Below are 22,800 nucleotides of genomic sequence, written 5' to 3'. Positions count from 1 at the left end.
ATTGTCTGGTATGCCATGGGAAAAATCACAATTTTCTGTAACATGCGGCTTCGGCATGATTGGTCTATTTGTGAGCTGAAGCACATGTCACAGACTAAGAATTAAAGACAGAGAGAGACTGAGAGCTGTTGAAGTACTATGTGTGTGTCTTTCTTAGATTCCTGCCAGAATATCAGCTTTGTGTTCAGCCAAACAGGCCCAGGTTTTGCACTGAGTAAGTAAACAGAAATATGAACAATTAAAAAATACTTTAAATAAAGTAATTATAAAATAATTTCTTTGTGTTTATTTGATTCCTATTCAAGAGAATTTATATATAGTCAATATAGACCCAGAGTTAAATTTTTTTACCATTTTCTAAGGGTGGTGTGCCTCGTGATTTTTTTTCATGAAAAAAGTGTGCCTTTGCACAAAAGGATAGAAAAACACTGCTTTAGAGCAACCTGACTATCCTATTTCTGGAAAGTTTAATGAGCTATTTTAGAACTTTAAGTTAGATCTTTTTTCATTCTATTTTTCTTTGTTTTCTACTAAAGTTGAATTAGATTATTTTGAAAAAGTAAAAATTGGACTATATTTTTGTTTTGTTAGACAGGACTTATTTCTGGCTTTGTGCAAAGATCACTCTTGGTGGACTTGGGGGACTATCTGGCTACCGTGAATCGAATCCAGGCTGAAAGGCATGTACCCTACCCATTTTACCATCTCCAGTCCTTAGATTATGCATCTTGAAATTTAAATTACAAAAGTAATCTAGTTCAAGAGATCACTTGGAGGACTGCAGAGAAGGTAAAGGGTAAGGTTCTTGCCTTGCTTATGGCCGACCCCAGTTTGATCTTGTCCCTGAGCAGAACAGGGTGTGTCACCATACCCACACATAATTTTCTGTGAACTATTTGAATACTTGAATGTGACTTCAAATCTGGTTATGGAGGGGGGAGTAATTAAATATACCCCTTAGGGTAAAAGTAATTATTTTCCAGATTAATTTTTAACATGACATTATTATGAAGGTATAGGCTGTAAACTAGATTAGCAGGTTCTGAGATCAAACGTATCTCAACTGCATTATAGTTTTAGTGAAATTTCCCATTTAACAATTTTGATTGTTAACTTCATTTGTATGAAAAGTCCTCATGTCCCCGTTCAAGAGAACAAAGCAGTACTTTGGGCTCACTCCCTAGCACTGCAACGTTTTCTTAGCATACAGTCCCTCTTTAGTGTGACCTCCAAATCATAATCTTTAGACTGAAATTTATATCCACTATGATACCTTTAAATTCCTATATGAGGTTGTAGGTATCCCCTCCCTCAACTTCCTGTTTATCCCACCGTGGTGGTCAGACCTACCACATCTGGGATGGACTGGTGTATCTTGAATAATAGAGTTTGTCTGGGGATAGGGAGAGTGAGTGGAGGAGCAGATAAACTGCTGGGAAAGGCTTAGGATACAGGCCATGTGAGGAAAATGCACATTAGGGCCGTGAAATAAAGCTGAATAACTCCTGAAACTTCAACTGACTTTTTGTGAATCTCTCCGCTTTTATCTTGCAACCTTCAGACACGTGGGCCTAGGGGCTGCAGGTGCCTTGCTGAGAAATGCCTCACCCCAACACTACTAGGGCTCTATATTTTATATTTATACTACATCAGGTGATCATTGAGGAAAACTTTTATTGATAAAGGAAGTCTGTCACTCACTCTCCCCCCACCCAATTCTCTTCTCAAAAGGAAAAAAATCCCATTATTCACTGCATTCAAACTTTGTAATCCTGAGCCTTCTACTAATGTATAAACTGGCCATTACAGTATCTTTATTCTTTAGAAAAGAAGCACATGAATGATTTAAATTGTAAACTAATTTGAACAGTAGTATGTACAGAAACAGTCTGGAGAGGATTTGTTCTGATTGTGCAGGGCCAGAAAATAAGAAAAAAAGATCCTGAAAGAACGAGTTCCAATCCCACACAGCAGACATTTGTCAGCAATAGAGCCAACAATTCTTATTTATTCACAGGCACTTAAACATTAGTTAGCTATACCTGACAGCTGGTTTTGTAAATATTCAACATCATAAATACAATGATGCTTTATCATAAATACAATGATGCTTTATCATAAATACAATACATGCTTTAATAAAACTGTATCTTCCAGCCTATAGTACTTGCTTGGTTTTGGTTTTTATTTGGGGGGTGGGTTCCCCACACTGGGGGGTACTCAGGGCTTTCTCTTGGTCTTACACTCAGGGATCACTCCAGGTGCTCAGGGGACCTTACGTGGTGCCTGAAATTGAGCCTCAGTCTTAGTGGAAGCAGTGACATTTAAGGCAAGTGCCCTACCTCCTGTACTATCTAATGTAGCCCACAACTGTTTGGATTTTTTTTTTAAGTCACACTGGACAATGCTCAGGGATTGCTCTGCACTCAGGAATTACTCCTGGTAGTGCTTGGGGGACCATATGGGATGCCAGAGATTGAATCGAGGCCGGCCTCATGCAAGGCAAGCACCCTACTCATTGTTCTATTACTCCAGCCTCCACAATTGTTTTTTCAACCCAAGCTTGGAAAAGCAGGATTAGAAGCCAGTAAAGTAAATTCCAAAGTGGTGAATGCTAGGACCTGAGGGATAGCACAGTCGGTGGGTATTTGCCTTGCACATGGCTGACCCAGATTTAATTGCCCTCATCCGATGTAGTTCCCAGACCCTGCCAGGAATGATTTCTGAGCACAGAGCCAGGAGTTAACCCTGAGGGTTGCTGGGTGAGGCCCCAAAACAAACAAAAATATTGGTGAATGTATAATTAGAATTAGATAAGCATAACTTCATATTGGTGGTAAAGAACTTTTTGCTTTTTGATGCTTTTAAAGGTGACACCCCCATTAAATGGTTTCAGTGTAGTATTGTTTTATGAATATTGTTCAAGATGAGCACTATTAGAGATCACTTTGACCTGACAATTGAAGAAAATTGAAAAGTTCAATAACATGCTTGTTCAATGGATAGCACAAAGGGTAGGACGTTCGCTTTGCGTGGACTTAGGTTCGATCTGCTGGAATCCCACAGGTCCTGAGCGTCGCAGCATGTGGCAAAAAAACAAAAAAAAACATAAGCAAAAAAACCCCAACCTGCTTGTTCAGATGAAATTATGCAATTTGCTGCAACTTTATTGGAATGAAAGGTAATCATGTTGAGTGAAGCAAGTCAAAAGAAGAAAGACAAACAGACCGATCTCACTTTTCTGTATATATAGAATAACTGGATAAGGAAATGTAATGGAGTAAAGGGAAGATACCTAGGCCACCTGTGACACCAGAGCTAGGGGAGATGGAAAGTAATCAAGGTGGAAAGGAAAATAAGAAAAAGGGGAAGACATGAGGAAACAGAGGTTTCGATTCCAGTGGTGATATGGGAGAGTGGTATAAGCACAAATACACTCAAAGCACAAACTCAACAATACCCAAAACCTGAGATCTAAACTGCACCTACTGATCTTTGTAATGTGCTTGTCAAGGTGGCAGGCAGGGAGGGTGGGTCATGCCAGAGTGTGGGAGCACTGGTGGTGGGATTAGTGTTGAAACATTCTATGCCTAAGACTCAACTATCAAGAGGTTTGTACATCATGGTTCTTTAAATAAAAAGTTTATATAAAAAAACAACCCTGGTGATGGGAATGGCCCTGATTCATTGTCACTATATACCTTAAATATTACTGTGAAATATTTGTTATTCACTTTAGGTTACTATAAAAATTATGTTTAAAAAAGATGAATAAATATGTTTTTAAGATACAAAAAACAAACAAACAAAAAAACTTGCTTCAGTCCACCCTAAAAACCCTGCTGTTGACTAGTTTGAGGACTGTAGCAAACTCCTTAAATATTTCCAGCCTGAGTTGCTTCATCCTCGTAAAAAAAATAAGAAGAAAAAGAGGGGCCGGCGAGGTGGCGCTAGAGGTAAGGTGCCTGCCTTGCAAGCGCTAGCCAAGGAAGGACCGCGGTTCGATCCCCCAGCGTCCCATATGGTCCCCCCAAGCCAGGGGCAATTTCTGAGCGCTTAGCCAGGAGTAACCCCTGAGCATCAAACGGGTGTGGCCCGAAAAACCGAAAAAAAGAAAGAAAAGAAAAAGTGGGGGGCTCATATGAGAAGTGACTAGAACCACAATAAAGCTTTCAGCTTCCCATCTTGACCCTGGGGATTTCTGCCCAGCAGGTGCCTGACCCTGACCGACACGCCCTCTGTGAGTCGCTCACAATGACTCGGGCCGTGGCCCCGCCTCCCAGCCGCCGCGGCCCCGCCTCCCTCCCACTCTCCCTCCCTCCCTTCCACGGCTTCCACCCGCCGGCCACGGCTCCGCCTCCCGAGCCACCAGGCCCCGCCTTCACCGCCGTGGCTCCTCCCACCCGCCCGGCTGCTGCCGGAAACGGAGTCCTCGCCCCGCCCCACCCATGCGGAGCCGAGGCCGTCGGCGCCGCCCCCTCCGCGCACCCGCGTGCCGCAGCCCGCGCCGCCAGTCGCCGCCGCCGCCGCGCGCTGCCGTCGCCCCGCGCCCCGCCGCCGCCGCCGCCGCGCTCGCTGGCTAGCCCGCTGCGGCCGCCCGGCTCCTGCCGCCGCCGAGGACCAGCGCCGCCGCCGCCGCCGCTTCGGCCCCAAGCCCGAGCCCGATCCCGGCCCGCGGCCCCAGCCCGCCCGGGACGCTGGCCAGGCGCCCGGCCCCGTCCGGGCCATGAAGTGCCACTACGAGGCGCTGGGGGTGCGACGCGACGCCAGCGAGGAGGAGCTCAAGAAGGCCTATCGCAAGCTCGCGCTGAAATGGCACCCGGGTAAAGACGCGCCCGGCCCGGCCCGGCTCTGCCCGCCGCCGCCGCCGCCGCCTCTCTGCGCGCCTCCCGGGACCAGTCCGCCCCGCGCGCCCCGGGAGGCCCGCACCGGCACCCCGCGCTCCCGGCCCCCTCCGAGCACGCCTCTTGCCACGCTGCTCACTTCTGCACCTGCTGCTCCCCTGTCCTCTGTCCCTGGGGTGCCCCAGCCCCGGAACTTCAGAACCAAATCCAAGTCAGCTGCCAAGACGGGGTGCCTCTGGCTTACTGAAGCCGGGCGCAAAGGAGCTAGGAAAATGGAATCTTTAAATGGAGTTTGCCCCCCCCCCCCATCCCACCCCAACACATCACTTTTCTTTTCTTCTTCAGAGCGGAGTAGACCCCTAGCTTTTATGCCCTTCATTTCGGAGGATTCTGCACTTGAAGAATTAGTTGGGTTTGGGGGTTCTCAGTCGGGGAGCCTGGGATGTCTGTCACTCCTACCTTTGGAGCTCTGGCACTGCTGCGCGCAGGAGGTTTTGGGGTCAGTAAACACCTTTTTATCGGGTGTCTTTACTCGTGAAGCTCCTGTTTGCTTAGCCTTAGGCTTCCTCTGACTGTTCTGTTCGGTTGTAGCCCAGGCCTCTGACTTTTGTGGGGTAAACACGCCTTCCATGCCAGGGAACTTGAAGATAGTCGTTTTTAAAGAGCCTTCGCTTGTGGCATGGCATGAGTGAGTCTCCAGACTTTTTGATGGAGTCCGCTGTGTACGCAGGCCTTAACACCGGGCTGGTGCGTAGGTTCTCAGATGCAAAAACGGGACTTAGATTCCTATGGGAGAAATGCACAAGACAGGCTCCATACGGGTAGAAGCAAAATAGCTCCTCATCAGGTCAAGACCAGACCGGATAGTTCAGGAGATTGGAAAGGGCGAGTCAGAAGCACCCATGTAGAATTGATCTCCAGCACTTACACCTGAGCACTGCTGGTATGGTCCCAAAACTCCAAGCAAAACAAAATAACCACTTATATAATTGGTAGTTGGATTCATACAACAACTAAGAGGAGCGTTGACAGTGGGCTGAGAGGCAGCTACGCAGAGGAGTCTGGACTTGGTTGCATCCTGGAGTGAAACGGGAAAAGTAACTACAGTGGATGGAAGTGCCCCACCGCTGTGCTCTTTAGTGCGAAGGCAGAGTGCATACTGGGATAAAGTTCTGAAAATATGGACTAGGAGAACTGTAGGAATGGGTCAAACCCAGGTCAGGAGTAATGTCTGTCGTTGAATGAACAAGAAGTAAAGGAAGGCAATACATCTGTGTTTTAAGTTAAAATGCTTATCAACTAGAGAATTTGGGGTAAACATATTGGAAGACAAGATGTGAATGAGCTAAATACTCATCACAACAGAAAGTAGTTCCCAAATTAATTAGTTCAAAAATAACGTAGACATTGTCGCATTGTGGTAGGACTTACCGCCGAAAATGGAGTTAGGGATGAGAAAGTTAGGGATTTTGTGACTCTAAATGGGAAAGGGTGAGGCAGAGGATTAATTCTTACGCCAAAATGTATGGGCAGTTTTAAAGACCTGTACTGATAGGTTGTCAAGGTCTTGAATGTTAGTTAGCAAAGGCATGTGAGGATGTAATATGTGTGTGTGTGTTTTTCAAGAATGAAAAGAGACTAATTTATTTGTATTTATTATTATTTGGGGGGGGCACACCCAGTGGTGCTCAGGGGTTACTCCTGGCTCTACTCAGAAATCGCTGCTGGCAGACTTGAGGGACCATATGGGATGCCGGGATCAAACCCAGGTCCTTCCTCGGATGGCCTCCTGCGAGGCTTATGCCCTACTGCTGTGCTATCACTCCCGGCTCCCAGCGGCTAATTTTATTAAGTTGTCTTGGAAGGTTTATATAAGCACCATGAAAGCAGCTGGATGAATTGATGGGTTGAAGTGAAGTTGGTTGGTTAGTACTTGAGATCAAAAGCTAGGATGGGGATTAGAAGGGGCAGGGATTAAGGTAAGGCCCAGTTTGAAGAAGTTTTGCAAAGGAGACCTAACCAGATTTGGTATTAGTTGGAAATCAGTCCAAGGAAGATATTTGAAATGTTTGAAAACTATCAGTCAACTAATTGAAGCCAAGCTGAATAAGAACTAAGTAAATTATCTTCACTCCACTGTTATCCCACCCTGCAGCAATTTATTATCTTTTGGCTGAAGATATCTGTGTGGATAAATATTCTTCTAGGAGATGAAAAGAAAAGAAAGATTACTTTTATTTCTTTTTTTGAGGAGTGGAGAGTAAATTTCCAGTAGAGTTAACAATAGAGTGGTGAGATCACACCTTGCTGAGGTCAAGCTCTTAATAATTCATCTGATGCATATTCCCCAGGCACTTACTGGAAGAGACTGAGACAGATCAGCAACAAAAAAGCCATCTCCAATAGTTTGAACTAAAGGGAGGATGAAGACCCCTCCCTGACCTGGGCTGGTTGTTTGTTGGGATGGGTAGATCTACTTCCCAGAAGAGATGCGCTTGTTGTTGTTGTTGTTTTTGTTTTTAGGTCACACCCTATGGCACTCAGGGGTGACTACTGGCTATATGCTCAAAAGTCACTCCTGGCAGGCTTGGGGACCAATTGGGATGCCGGAATTCGAAGCAGGATCCATCCTATATTGGCTGCGTGCAAGGCAAATACCTTACCGCTGTGCTATCGCTCTGGCCCTGAAGCGGTGGTTTTTGGGTCCATATCTGCAGTACAGGAAACAGGTGGGATAAGCAGAAGAATCAGGATGGGGTGCTGGAAGGGAAGTAGGTGAGCACTGACCAGCTGTGACAAACTGCATTAGGTGGGTTGCCTCTTAGCTTGAGAGCATCTCAAACGGTTGGGAGCAGAGAAACTAAGCAGGGGTCTCAAACAATTTACCTGGGGGTCGCAGGAAGCAAAATCGGGGTGATCCTTGAGTGCAAGGTCAGTAGTAAGCCTTGAACATTGGGGGGTGTGACCCAAACAACTAAAACAAAACCAAAAAAATTCCTCTAGGGCAGGACCACAAAATGTTGTATGGAGGGCCGCGAGTTTGAGACCCCTGAAGGCACTATATTTTTCCAGGCATCTCTGGGATTGTAATAGAAGATAGTTTGGAGTGGTCTAGACTGACTGGAGGGAGGGAGACTAAAGGGGCACAAGTTGCCCAGGATGACCATAATACCTGGGGATGAGAATCCTGAGCCAACAACTCCGTTTTCAGTGACTAGAGAGTCATGGGAGAAAGTGAATGGCCAAATTGTCTGCATCCCAAAAGGAGGCTAGTTTTGGCTGCTTGTGAGGACTCTAGTGGTCCAGGAACTGGGCACCAGCACTGCCCTAGGAAGGTTGTGGCTGCCGTACAGAGGGGAAGCCTAGCTTCAGCAGGCAGCTCTTAGAAAGAAGGCAAGGCCACTAGTGGGAGTATCCCCAGCCCTTCCACTAGATGTGGCTGTGGTGCTCAGGGGTGGCAACTGACTACCTCAACCACAGTGCTCCCTGAGGTTTGAGTGTCTTTTGATGTGGTGCTTGTCCATGTCTCCTGTGGCTCACCCTCTTAAGCTGAGGCACAAATATCCTGATGGCATCGCTCACAGAGGGTAGCTGGGTACTTTCCTGAGGCTACACTGCCTCGTCATAGTGCCCACACATCTTTTTTCATTGCATGTTTGCCAGGAGTCTCATATATCAGTTGCTTTGCTTATGTCTGGCTCCAGTGCATCTAGAAGTCATTTCTGATATCAGGGATATCAGGCCTTCTTAGGACCTTGCATGGTGCCAGGAATTCAACCCATGTTAACCACATTTTCCACATGCTTTTCAGGAACCCGTTCTAAGCCACTGAGCACTTTCTCTGTTCCTGTATTCAAAATTTGGAATTGGCATCCATTTTGTTTGCTTTTTGGTCAGGGAGACGAAAATTCAACTCTTTCCCTGCAGATTTGGTATGGCTTAATGCAGTGCCACTAAAACTAGGTGTGGTGATTACATAGTAGAATGTTCAGAAAAGGGTGCGGTGACTGGCTTCTGGAGTACTGGTTCTTGTATGGGTCCATATTTAAAGAGGATCCTGGTATGCAGGCTCAGGAGAGGTGCTGAAAGGGGACCTCGCAGTGCAGGAATTTGTCTTTCCTGCTCTATTCCTCGCAAAAAGCTTAAGTAAGAGGGATGGGAGTTCCCAGGGACCAGGATTCTAAAATTATACCTACAGCTTTCTGCCAAACAATCTTAGCAAACTTGGGAGTGGGGCTAAAAGGGGGCCACAGGGAACCTTGTGGGAGGAATCGAGCACACTGGCAATGGGTGTGGTGTTGAAATTATGTACATAGGAAGCCATCATTAACAATACTGTGAAGTACAGTATCTCAATTTTTTTAAAAAGTTAAAGGGAAAAATTAATGGTGGCTGTTGCATTAATTATTAATTATAAAGTCCTAGTAGTGCATGGATGGATGGTGAGGCCTTTCTCGGCCTGGCATGGTGCCTGCAGCTCCTATGGCCTGGCAGGTAGGTCTGTTGTGCAGGGTGACAGTGAGGAAATGATCCACAGCAGTCAGATGAAGTTTAAGGAGACTTTATTACAAGGTCCTAAACGCCATGTGCATTATTCCTCACATGCTTCTAAGCTAAGCAGCCTTCTTCCTGCTCCTCTGCATCCATCTGGTCTCTCTTCTCTCCTTTCGGTGTCTCACCCCCCCTCCTCCCAGCCACTCTTAATTACCAACCACAGACCCCTCCCAGCTGTGGGAGGGACTCAATTTAAGATTAGCATTTGGCTTTGCGGAGGGCAACAGGTGGCAGCTGAGGTAGTTGAGAGTGTACCTCTGGTGCTAGTGGAGCAGAGGGTCCCGCGCTGTGTCACTGTTGGGAAGGTGTTTGGGGGTGGCAGGCAAACTTCATTCTGAGGCTCTGTCTGAAACTGTCAGGACTGCCTTCCCTTCCTGTTTGATGCTGCCTTCTTGGAAGGCAAGTGTGAAGCTTAAAGAACTTAGGTATGCTCCTTAGTATTTAATGATTTCCTGGAAGCAGATTGCCAAAATTGGAACTGGAGAGAAAAATACAGTGGATAAGGAGCCTACTTTGAACACAGTTGACCCCAGTTCAGTCCCTGGTAGTCTGTGCAGTTAATGAGGCCCGTCAGGAGTAAGCGCTGAGCACCCCCAGGTATGGAGCCCCCTATCTTGCCCCCTAAATAAATACAGCCAAAAATTAGTTGGCCAGAATCTGAGATGTATTGACAGTGACTAGAGCAGGACCCTCCTGACGAGGCACTTACTTGGCCCTTCCCTGTCTTCCTTAGTGGGACACTCCTCCAGTATGGATCTGGCGAGGGACAAGCGGTTCTATTCTGTCCTTGGGCCTTTTGGGGCAACTAAGTTTTTTTTTTTTGTTTCTTTTAACAGTTAAAAATCTGGATAATGCTGCGGTAGCAGCTGAACAGTTTAAATAATCCAAAGCAGCCTAGATGTGTTGAGCGACCCTCAAGAAAGAGCATGGTGAGCACCAACATTGTTCCCCTATTTCTGGTGGGGCTTTTGCTGGAAGAATTGAGCTATGAGTCTAAGTCGTTAATCAGCTAAAGAACTCTGGGTGTGTTTTGCATTCTCTGTCACCTGGTTGTGAACAGGAAGATGCTATCCTCAGACTTCTCTGTCCTGGTCTGCCCCAGTGTCGGAGCCGTGTGAGCTGGCTGCCAGTTTCTGTATTATCTTATGGAGACTGGTTCCAGCACAGAGAACTCAGTTTTGATTCTGGCTTAATAACTGGGTGCTAGTTATTGAATATTATCACAGAGCTTTAGGTTTCCCATTATCTTTTATGTGGGCCACATTCTTTCAAAACAGCATAGGGACTAATTATACAGAATTTTTTGTGGGATGTGGACTAGAGCAATAGCATAATGGATTAAGATGTTCACTTTGCACACAGCTGACTTGAGTTCAGTCCCAGTATCCCATATAGTTCCCCTGAGAACTGCCAGGAGTCATTTTGTGAGTGCATATCCATATCCTTGAGTATCATTGTATGTGGCCCCAAAATAAAATACAACAAACAAAAAAAGAGAATTTTTTTGAAGGTAATTGTGTATTTGGTGCAGTTCTGAGATTGTTTGCATCAGCTTTGGGAAAAGGGTTATCCTGGCATATGGTAGTATAAATTCACAGGTTGCAAATGTATCATCTGTGAGCCCAGCTTATGTTGCGTCCAGTCTGTCCTAGGTTTAGAAATGTGTCTATGTTGTGGAAATCCAGTAACCTTTCCAGGAAAGTCAAAAAAGTTCGTCTGATTTAGTGAATTCCACTGTTCAGTGGGGCTTAGTATTGAACACTGCTTAACATTATAGTTTTAGATAGTAATTCTGTAAAGGATTATTAGCTTTTCTCATGTCCTAGCATTGTTTCTTTAAAAATGTTGACTTGAGCAATGGACACATCTAAAATATACTCCTTAGGCCCTGAGTCCTTACTGAGCCTTCACTGATGCTGCCGCTCTGTTGTGTGCTTAGGTATGATAATCACAGAGAGGCTCTGCTAAAAGGTGGCTGGACGGGGGAATACCAGGACGACAGTTTTAGACTTGCTGCATTTCTTCACAGTAACCTGCTACTCTGGTTAATGGCGATGATGAAAAGGTAAGTGCTCACTTTGATTGGTTTCTTGTCTTTTCTTTCTTTTTTTTTTTTTATGTGTGGGGGGTTTACACTCTGTGGTCGCTCACGGGGTTACTCCTGTCTCTGCACTCAGAATTCGCTCCTGGAAGGCTCAGGGGACCATATGGGGATGCTGGGAAATCGAACCGGAGTCCGTCCTTTGTTGGCCAAATGCAAACCACAGCCACTTTACCACTGTGCTATGTATTTGTTTGTTTTGGGGCCACACCCATTGGTGCACAGGGATTTACTCCTGGGCTCTGCCCTAAGAAATCACTCGGGAGGAACCATATGGATGCCAAGTATCAAAACTCTGGTTGGCTGCAATCAAAGGCAAATGTCCTACACAGTGTGCTATCACTCTTGCTCCTGTACAATATATTTTTTAAATATTTTTAATTGAATCACCATGAGATAGTTACAGAGTTGTTCATTGTTACGTTTCGATCACTAGTTTCATTTCAATCACTTGTTTAGTACACTGAACGTTTCCCACCACCAATATCCTCAGTTTCTCTCGTGCTCTCCCAACTGCCTGCTCCTATGGCAGACACCCCTCTTTTTTTTCTCACCCCGATTCTCTCTTCCTTTTTTTTACTTAGTAGTTTCATGCATATCACTTGACCTTTCAGCACCCAGTTCTTGTTCAGTGATTATTTCCAATTACTCAGTTTATCAACCACTTATGGAAGCATACTGAATACAAAAATAATACTTTTTCTATTTTTATTATAACATAGTCATTTACCAAGTTGTTCATAATGTAGTTTTTTCAAGCATTAAGTATTCAAACACCAACCCCACATCAGTGTGACCTTCCCTTTACCTGTGTCCTATTGCTTGGTATCCAGTTCTATAATAGGTGAAACAATGTTCACTTTAACACTACAAAGATGTTGCCTTCACATTTAACTTTCAGCATAGGAAAACCCCTCTTTGTAATATAGATAGACATCCAGTAGAGTGCAAGTTGTTTTGTTTTGTTTTGTTTTGGTTTTTGGGCCACAGCCGGCATTGCTCAGGGGTTACTCCTGGCTGTCTGCTCAGAAATAGCTCCTGGCAGGCACGGGGGACCATATGGGACACTGGGATTTGAACCAACCACCTTTGGTCCAGGATCGGCTGCTTGCAAGGCAAACGCCGCTGTGCTATCTCTCCGGGCCCGCAAGTTGTTTTTTAACATTCAAGTTGTTGAGAGCCAGTGTGTAGAGGTTCCAGCTCTTGCCTTGCAAATAGCCAACTGTGGTTCAATTCTAGTACCTCATATGATCCCCTGAGCACCGTCAGGAGTCATTCTTGTGCACAGAGGAAGAAGCCCTGAGCACTGCGAGGTGTGGCCCAGAATCAAACACAAAATATCTTCGCTGTGACTGAATTCTGAGACTCTTTTGAATTTGTGTTACTATTACTCTTCATTTAGGGCTTTTATACTGTCTATCGCAACGTATTTGAAATGATCGCAAAGGAGGAGCTGGAATCTGCATTGGAAGAGGACATGGAGGATTTCCCACCTTTCGGAGATTCGCAGAGTGACTATGATACGGTATAAGAAAACTGCTTCAAGCATTTAAAATTAGCATTTATCCGTGTGTCCTTCATCCATTTCTTTATTTAAAACAAATGATGCTAATTTGGCTGTTCTGTGGCTCTTCCCCATGGTCTGCCTTCCTGACAGTCTCTTCTGCTGCCTCCTATTCTCCCTTCTCACCTTTCTCTGCTTGTTGAAATTGCTTTCAAAGAGTAATTTATTTTGCAAGCCTTTGGGGAGACCCTTCTCCACTGATTCATTATAATGTTCAGGTTTAGGAAAAGACATCCAACATCCCTAGTATACGCTGCCGTTCTGAATAAGGAAGTCTCACCTACTTGTTTTGTCCGTAGGTCGTTCATCCTTTCTACGCTTACTGGCAGAGCTTCTGCACTCAAAAGAACTTTGCTTGGAAAGAAGAATATGATACACGGCAAGCCTCAAATCGCTGGGAGAAGAGAGCCATGGAGAAAGAAAACAAAAAAATTCGAGACCGGGCCCGGAAAGAGAAGAATGAGCTTGTCCGTCAGCTGGTGGCCTTCATCCGAAAAAGGGATAAGAGAGTGCAGGCCCACCGCAGGCTCGTGGAGGAGCAGAATGCTGAGAAGGCCAGGAAAGCCGAGGAGATGCGGCGGCAGCAGAAGCTAAAACAGGCCAAGTACGGAGTGCAGGGAGGTGGCTTGATGCCCTTGATGTAGGCACAGGGATGGGGACAGGGGCTGACATGATGCCTACTCGCAGGGTCCAGTTACTATCCTGGCTTCTGATTCAAGCCTGGCTTTAGAACCTGTGCTCATACCTACCTACTGCATGAAATTATGCATTTCCAATTGGCTGCTTTCCCTCAGAGACTCATGAGGTCCTTGTACAGTTGAATAACAACTAACTCATTGAATTCTTACTCTGTGCAAGGTACTGTTTGTTCTAAGCACTTTTTCAAACAGTTCTGCAAAATAAGGTTCTTTTTAAGAGTTTTTGTTGTTAGGAAATGAGGTGGACAGGCCCAAGATCACATAGCTAATAGTAAATAAGGCAGAAGTTGATCCAAGAACTCAGTCCGTATCTTTAGGCTGCCCTGAGTCAGTTCTGTCTCTGTTAAGTATGCACTTAGAAATGCAATTCATGGGGGCCGGGCGGTGGCGCTGGAGGTAAGGTGCCTGCCTTGCCTGCGCTAGCCTAGGACGGACCGGACCGCGGTTCGATCCCCCCGGTGTCCCCCATATGGTCCCCCAAGAAGCCAGGAGCAATTTCTGAGCGCATAGCCAGGAGTAACCCCTGAACGTCACAGGGTGTGGCCCAAAAACCAAAAAAAAAAAAAAAAAAAAAAAAAAAGAAATGCAATTCATTTTAGTGCCCTTCAGAACTTTCTCTTTATGTTACCTTAGAAGTGTTATGTTCTGGGGCTGGAGCGATAGCACAATGGTAGGGTATTTGCCTTGCAGGCGATGACCTGGGAAGAGCCTGGGTCTAATTCTCAGAGCCTGGTACCCTGAGCCTGCCAAGAGCAATTTCTGAGTGCAGAGCCAGGGGTACTCCTAAGTGCTGCTGGGTGTGGCCCCAAAACCCAGGGGAAAAAAGTGTTATGTTTTGAATATTTAAACTTTTTTTTTTTTTTTTTTTTTTTTGGATTTTTGAGCCACACTGTCAGTGCTCAGGGGTTACTCTTGGCTCTGCACTCAGAAATCGCTCCTGGCAGGCTTGGGGGAACCATATGTTGCAAGGCAAACGCCCTACCTGCTGTACTACCACTCCAGCCCCGATATTTGAACTCTTAGAAATAAGTAGTCTCGGTGCCAGAGAGATAGCACAGCGGTGTTTGCCTTGCAAGCAGCCGACCCAGGACCCGAGGTGGTTGGTTCGAATTCTGGCATCCCATATGGTCCCCCGTGCCTGCCAGGAGCTGTTTCTGAGCAGATAGCCAGGAGTAACCCCTGTTCATCGCCGGGTGTAGCCCAAAAAAACAAAAAAAAAAAAAAAAAAAAAATACACACACAAAAAAACAAATAAGTAGTCTTAGGGCTGGAGACTGTACAGTGAATAGGGTTCTTGCCATGTATGAGACTGATCCAGCTTCAATCCTTGACGGTCCCTGAGCTTACTAGAATTGATTTCCTGAACTCAGAGCCTAAGCACCACAGGTGTGGCACTCAACAAAACAATAAAAATGGGGCCGGGAAGGTGGCGCTAGAGGTAAGGTGTCTGCCTTACAAGCGCTAGCGTAGGACGGACCGCGGTTCGATCCCCCGGCGTCCCATATGGTCTCCCCAAGCCAGGGGCGATTTCTGAGCTCATAGCCAGGAGTAACCCCTGAGCGTCAAACGGGTGTGGCCCAAAAACCAAAAAAACAAAACAAAACAAAACAATAAAAATCATAAAATTCTACCTGCCCGGGGCCGGGCGGTGGCGCTGGAGGTAAGGTGCCTGCCTTACCTGCGCTAGCCTAGGAGACGGACCGCGGTTCGATCCCCCGGCGTCCCATATGGTCCCCCAAGCCAGGAGCGACTTCTGAGCGCATAGCCAGGAGTAACCCCTGAGCGTCACCGGGTGTGGCCCAAAAACCAAAAAAAAAAAAAAAAAATTCTACCTGCCCTACTACCCCTCATCCTTGGAAAATAGCACTTTACAGCTGATCATTTTCTTGAAATGCTTTATAATTTAAAACATTTCTGAAGTAAAATTGCCAGAAAACTTTCAGTAAGATGCTTTGTTCTCTTTGTTTCTTAATTCACCAAGTGGAACAATGAAATAAATGTTTCAGGGGCTTCACCTGCTTGAGTCAGGAGCCCATTGCAAGAAGGAAGATATGCTTGTGGGGCTTTAAAGCCAAGAACCATGTAAACCCCTGGTGGAGCTGTGTGCCCTATCTGAAGCTTATGTGTGTATCTAGACTTGCAGAGCAGTACAAAGAACAAAGCTGGATGACGGTGGCTGATTTGGAGAAGGAGCTCAGAGAGATGGAGGCACGCTATGAAAAGGAATTTGGAGACGGATCGGAGGAAGAGACTGCTGAGGAACATGAGCTCAGAGATGGACAGGATGGTAACTTCTTCCTTCTAAGATGTCTTAGAAATGATCAATCCTGCTTGTGTATGTATGTATCTGTATGTGTGTGTGTGCATGCACCAAGATGGTTACAGGTGCCACTTAGAGGGTGTGGGTGTCAAAACAGGAATGGCGGAGCAGTGGTGGCCCAGAAAACACCTGCCAGGTTGTTGCCAGGATCGGTGTTGCCAGTTACTGTTCAGCCTTGTCCGTTTCATTAGCATTTGGGATCACACCCAGTGGTGCTCAGAGGCAACTCGAAGTTTAGTGTTCACTCTCAAGAGAGTTAGGTACATGTGTGGGCCAGGGTTGGGCTCGATGCAAAAACATGGTACTGCTTGGGCCTATAGTACTGGGGTGTCAGCAGTGGTCAGAAGCCTCAAGCCATGCCCTGCTGCACTCAGGGAACCAGGTGGTACTAGGGATAGCACTAGGGTCAAATAAATAAATACCTTAGCCCTGAGTAGCCCTCAGTAGATTGAGACATAGTATAGCCAAAAGCAAACCCTCCAGCCTCCATAGAACCCCTTGATTTACAAGGAGGTCAAGGGAACCAAAGTAAGAAGATTTATCTGAGGACACACACTGGACAGGGAAGAGTGCCTTCAGATACCCAGGCTGTTGGCTTCTGCTTCCATCCTGCTTATTTGGTTTAAGCAATGAAGAAGAAAGCAACTATCTCTTGGCCCCTTTGTATGTTTTTTAAGTGAAGTTGGAGGCAGAAAATGTATGTGACGTCTCCTACTATCAAAGTGGGGGACACCCATCATTCCCTAGGCCCACCAGGACTGATAATCCCTGTGCGCTTATTGCAAGTCAGCCCCTGAAGAGGTTGACTGATGGAGGGATGGAGGATAAGGTCTTTCCCCTCCAGCTCAGAGCACGCGTCTGCCACCCTGTCCAGCCGATGGTTCTGAGGTGAAACGGCAGGTAAACAGCTCGCAGACAGTCAGGCTTGTGGAAATACTAGCTTTATTCGGTGGACAAGACTGAAGTCCAAAGACTCAGCATAAGTTCCAGCCAAAAGCCTCTCGCCTTCCACCGACCCTTCTTTTTATCCCCCAGAGTCAGGTACCACCCAATGGTGGAAACAGAATCAGGTACCACCCTAGGGTGGGGGCAGAATGCCAGATCACACCCGAGGGTAGGGCACAATCACCATCAGGGTAGGGTCAGTAACATGATAATCCCCTAAAATATTTACATACACAACAATTTCCCCTTTGTTTAGGGTAGGGTCAGTAACATAATAATTCCCTAAAATATTTACATACACAACATGCGCTGAGACAGAAGTAACCTCAGTACAATTGGGTGTGGCCCCAAACCCCAGAAAACTAAAGTGGAAAATAGTGGGGGTTAGGGGATGTGGCTCGATGGTAGGGTGCTCACTTTTCATGTGTGAGAGAGATACTGGGTTTTATTCTCAGCACCAATAAAAAGAGGAATATTGTTTAAAAAAATTAAAGAAAATGGAGGAAACAGTCTCTATATAGCCATATAAATAGCCTAATTATGATATTTGATTAACAAACTCCTCTGAATGTTTTAAGCAGTTGTGCTTCTGATTGATGAATATGACAAATGCCATGACTGACTAGGGCTACAGATAGAGCTAAGTGACCAAGTTTGTGTTTTGTATGTGTATGAAACCCTGGGTTTGATTCATAGTATCTCTCTCTCTCATATATATCTCTTAACATGTCTCTCTCTCTCTCTCTCTCTCTCTCCACCACAACTCAGCAATACACACAGTGCATGTAAGCAGTAAGATAAGCTTTAATAGCAGCTAAATTTAGGAACGCTGATTTTGTGCAGAGGAGTTGTAAATAACTTTAACTTTTTTCTTTCAGTTTCAACTTAATTTAGCGACTCGCAGTGCACTGATGTTTTATCTCTGCCTCCTTAAAGCACAAGCAAGTGACTAAACACTTGAAGTGAAGAGTGGGCATTGAGAATACCTGATTTTACCTTCTGTCCCTAGCTGTTCTATGAGAAAAGTGATTTTTACTTTATCTGCAAATAGTACTTCTCAGATTAAATTGCCCCGTGATGATATGACCAACTTTCATTTAGTCAGAAGTGATAAGGAGGGCCGGAGTGATAGGACAGAGGTAGGATGTTTGTCTAACATGCAGCCAACTCGAGACGGACTTGGGTTCAATCCCCAGCATCCCATATGGTCCCTGAAGTCTGCCAGGAGTGATTTCTGAGAACAGAGCGAGGAGTAACCCCCGAGTGCCATTGGGTGTGGCCCAAAAGCCAAAATAAAATAAAACAAAGTGATAAAGAAATTAGTGCTTTATGAATAAGTCAGAAGCTGTTTGTGAGGAAAAGTTCCTTGGAAATGTGAGATGACCTAATTTTATAAGTTTCCTGTTTGTAAATATTTCACATACATGTTTTCTTTAGAAAAGAAAAGTAAACCATATGTGCTTCTTATTTTCATTTTGGTTTTTGACTTTGGGGCCACACCCAGTGACGCTCAGGGATTACACCTGGCTATGTGCTCAGAAATTGCTCCTGGCTTGGGGGACCATACGGGATGCTGGGGGATTGAACCATGGTCTGTCCTGGGTCAGCCGAGTGCTAGGCAAGCATCCTATCGCTTGTGCCACCACTCCAGCCACACATACTTTCTTTTGATGTTCACCTAGTAACTCTTTTTTTTGTTTGTTTTTGTTTTTTGGGCTACACCCGGCGGTGCTCAGGGGTTACTCCTGGCTGTCTGCTCAGAAATAGCTCCTGGCAGGCACGGGGGACCATATGGGACACCGGGATTCGAACCAACCACCTTTGGTCCTGGATCGGCTGCTTGCAAGGCAAATGCCGCTGTGCTATCTCTCCAGGCCCCACCTAGTAACTCTTAATATGGACGGCTTGCCCATCAATTATTTCCATCGTAGTGGTGAGGAAACAATCCTCTGAAAAGCTGTACCTGAGGATGTTTGGTCCTTTTTAGGTCCAGATATTTTTTTTTTTTCAGTCTCTGTAGAGACTGTCAAAAATTGCCAATGCTGACTATATTTCAAGTCATCATGGCGGGGTATTGGGAAAAGTTTTTAATTAGCAATAATCGCGCCTCGGATAAACCTCATTGGCAATGATACTGCCACTGTGCAAAGCTTTAGGTCCAGATTTTAACATCAAGTCCAATAGTCAGTACTGACTTTGATTAATCAAAGAGGACCAAAATATAGAAATGAAAAAGATGCTTTGTGATCTTTATTATTCCTTCACCAGTCAATAAAAGATAGTTTACTTGTTTATAATAGTAGATTGTATAAACATTGTGAATTGAAATTAGTTATTGTTGTGATTTTGGGGCTATACCTCATTGCTCAGGATTAGTCCTGGCTCTGCTCTCAGGAATCACTCCTGGTGGGGTTCAGGAGACCATTTAGGGTACCATGGATTTAACTCTTGTAAAGCAATCACTCTACCCAGTGTACTCTCTCTTAGGCCCCTCTCACTGCTTTTTAAAAGACCACTCAAATCTCAGGATAGTGTCATTGTCTTTTTGTTTAACGAGAAAGAAAAAGGAACTGTTAGCTTCTTATTTGCATGCAGTTTGAGACTGTTACTAAAGAACATCATTTGCTCCTGGGTCTAGATTTGTGTTTTCAGTGGAGATTCTCATACTAGACTTCCCTCCCACAGGTCAAGACAGTGATGATACTGAGGATGCTGAGATATATGATGACCTTTACTGCCCTGCGTGTGACAAGTCTTTCAAGACAGAAAAGGCGTAAGTGTCTTAGCTTTGAACTCAGCCTTTGCTTTTGAGGCCAAGTGGAACACTGAAGACAGTGCTTTACTCTGATTTACTGCCCATATTTCAATTTGTCAGTTGGCCCTTTTTTTTAATGTTCTAAATAATATCCTGCCCCAACCCACCCACCCACACATTGTGATTTCAGATCCATTATGGGATCTTATTTCTCCTTTATGTGATTGAATCTAGACCAGTTCCTTGTTTTTGGCCATTCAGAATACTTACCCTTTAAAATACATTTTTGTTAAATGAATGATTCTCATTCTGCATTTGTTTCTTCTTGATAAGATCCCAGTTTTGCTTTCCTGACTAGAAAACCATAAATGCATTGTTATATCATGGCTTTGTAGCATGCAGTACCTGCCTGCTTACCTTTGAATGCTATTTTTGCACAATCATTGTATTTTCCAGTGTTTCTCTTTGGTGACAGATTCTGTCTGGTGCATGTCTCCACTTTTGAGAGATCCTTTAAAACTCTTGGATCATACATAGCTAGTCTTGGTTGAAATCCCAGTACCCCACATGGTCCCTTAGTACTACCAGAAGTAAGCTCTGAGCACCACTGGGTGTGGTCCTAAATTAGAAGCAAACAAACAAAAAACCCAAAACACTTTCTCAGAATTTCTCTCTTAGGTGTAGCCCCCACAATGGTTTCACTGATAATCTCCAGTGAGGCTTTTTCAGTGCTCTATTCTGGGCTTGATTTGACTTGCTGGAAATGAGTTCCTTCCCCTGTTTGTTTTCCTCTTATTATTAGAACATTATACATACCCATCCCCATGTTTTATAATTCCTTACTGCCCTTTTCATCTTCATATTTCCCACCTGGTTCTTCTTTCCTTTTCTTTAGGGGAGGGTGTTGGGAATTGGGGTTACTTCTGCCTCTGCCTCTGTGTTTAGGGATCACTCCTGGTGAGTCCCGGGGAACTATCTAGGGTGCCAGGAATTGAACCCATGTTAGCTGTGCCCAAGGAAAGCGCTCTACCCCTGGATTCTCCAGCATCCCCACTTCCCTTTTGACATAACACTGTCATTCTTCCAGCACTTACTTTCTGACATACGATATTTCTATCTCTTCAAGGAGCTTTGGTCTGAAGGAGAAATTTAGTGAGAAACAGGAGTATCCATCCAAACTCTGTCCGAGTAGAGGACAGTGGATGGTGATATGGGGTTTCTCCTTATGACTGGTGGCCTAATAGTTATCAAAACTGTTTTGTGATGGGGTCCTTCTTCCTTTATATTCACAGTGAAATGGACATTGCTTATAGATTTGGACCCGATATAGCTCTGTCTGAACTCCCCTGGAGCGGGTCAAGGGTTTGGTTGGAGTTGAGAGATGGCTGTGGAAACCTAGAGGTAGTTGGATTGCTTGCCCTTCCCCTTCAAGGCTACCTCCAGGTCATCCTTTCCAGCTCCACTGTTGTCCTGTCATTTCTTTGTCATCTCAGACGGGCCTTAGAGGGACCTGAGATACATAAGTACTTAGCAAATGGTGAGTGAGAGGAAGCAGTAGAGATGGCTTGGATTCTAAGTTAGAACATTAAATATGGAAAAAAAAAAGAAAGAAAGAAAATTAAATACAGAGAACTTGGAAAAACGTAGAGAACATTTAAAACCAAGAGGACAGAGGGAGGAGGAGGAGTGGTGCTGAAGTACAGCCAAAAAAAGGTAGTCAAAGTAGGCCAGAGAGATAGCATGGAGGTAGAGTGTTTGCCTTGCATACAGAAGGATGATGGTTTGAATCCCCGCATCCCATATGATCCCCTGAGCCTGCCAGGAGAGATTTCTGAGTGTAGAGCCAGGAGTAACCCCTGAATGCTGCTGGGTGTGACCCAAAAACCAAATACCAAAAAAAAAAAAAAAAAAAGTAGTCAAAATCTTCCATGATCCTGCAGCCCAAGAGCTCCACAGCTCTCTCTGTTGCATTCTTGTTCTCTTGTGTCACTAGCAAGGAAAAGCGTGAATGGAACTCACAGGGTTGTGCTTCTCCATCAGCATTATTTGGGTATTACGCCTCTCATCAGTCTTGTAGTTACTCACATAGACTCTTCTTTCAGAATGAAGAATCATGAAAAATCTAAGAAGCATCGGGAAATGGTTGCCTTGTTAAAACAACAGTTGGAGGAGGAGGAAGAAAAATTTTCAGGACATCTCACAGATGAAAACCCATTGAATGTCAGTTCTGAGGAAGAAATTGAAGATGCACCAAAGCAAAAGTACTTCCTAAAAATGTTGCTAGACATACTTTAGTGCCAGATTTCTTAAACTTTTATACTCTGGCCCCTTTCTAAACCCAAGAAATGTTGACATGACCTTGGGCATATAAAATAAGTATAAAAGCCAGGCATTTATTGATAATGAATTGTAAGTTTATTTTGAAACACATTTTCAGCATCCCCACTTTTTTTGTTTTTGGGTTTTTTTTTTTGGGGGGGGGGCCCACACCCAGAAGTGCTCAGAAATTACTCCTGACAAGCTCAGGGGACCATATGGAATACCGGGGATAGAACCCGGGTCAGTTGCATACAAAGCATCCTCTGTGCTATCACTCTGGTTATTTTTACATGACCCCACATGAATTCACAGTTTAAGAAGTAAAGCTTTGGAGATGACATCTAGACACTACATTTCTATGCTGGTTTTTGTTTGTTTGTTTGTTTGTTTGGTTGGTTGGTTGGTTTTGAGCCCCCTGTGCTCACTGCTTGCTCCCAGCTCTGCTCACAGATCATTCATGCTGGTGCTTGGGAAAACGTAAGGGGTACTGGAGAATCAACATTTTTTTCAGGGGTTGCATGTTTATGTCAAAAATGTTATCCTGGGGCTGGATAGATACAGTGGGAAGGGCACTTACTTTGTACTCAACCGACCCAGGTTCTGTCCCTGGCACAACATATGGAATTCAGCCAGGTATGGAATCCACACCCTCCCATCCCCCAAAAAGATTTTATTCTGTTACTCTGCTGTTTTATTTTTC

At 45.0% G+C, this 22,800-nt stretch overlaps 1 protein-coding gene and 1 non-coding gene across 2 annotated transcripts in view; one reads left to right on the top strand and one right to left on the bottom strand.

The window, feature by feature from the left end:
• Positions 1-4,664: 4,664 nt before the first annotated feature.
• The window catches only part of DNAJC21 (DnaJ heat shock protein family (Hsp40) member C21), a 31,084-nt gene continuing 12,948 nt past the window's right edge, over positions 4,665-22,800 (top strand). Inside the window, 11 exon segments of the mRNA XM_049767687.1 lie at positions 4,665-4,823; positions 10,235-10,276; positions 10,279-10,327; positions 11,338-11,401; positions 11,403-11,444; positions 11,446-11,463; positions 12,902-13,024; positions 13,363-13,667; positions 15,897-16,048; positions 19,712-19,799; positions 21,884-22,042. Coding sequence (XP_049623644.1) covers positions 4,727-4,823; positions 10,235-10,276; positions 10,279-10,327; positions 11,338-11,401; positions 11,403-11,444; positions 11,446-11,463; positions 12,902-13,024; positions 13,363-13,667; positions 15,897-16,048; positions 19,712-19,799; positions 21,884-22,042 — 1,139 coding nt within the window. The 5' untranslated portion in view covers positions 4,665-4,726.
• LOC126002990 (U4 spliceosomal RNA) lies at positions 19,038-19,178 on the bottom strand. Its single transcript, XR_007493549.1, has one exon. It is a non-coding gene; the product is annotated as a U4 spliceosomal RNA (small nuclear RNA).

This window comes from Suncus etruscus, chromosome 2, assembly GCF_024139225.1.
Source record: "Suncus etruscus isolate mSunEtr1 chromosome 2, mSunEtr1.pri.cur, whole genome shotgun sequence".
NCBI lineage: Eukaryota > Metazoa > Chordata > Mammalia > Eulipotyphla > Soricidae > Suncus > Suncus etruscus.
Note: the sequence above shows the minus strand (reverse complement) of the source record. Positions and strands in the feature narration are given on the sequence as shown.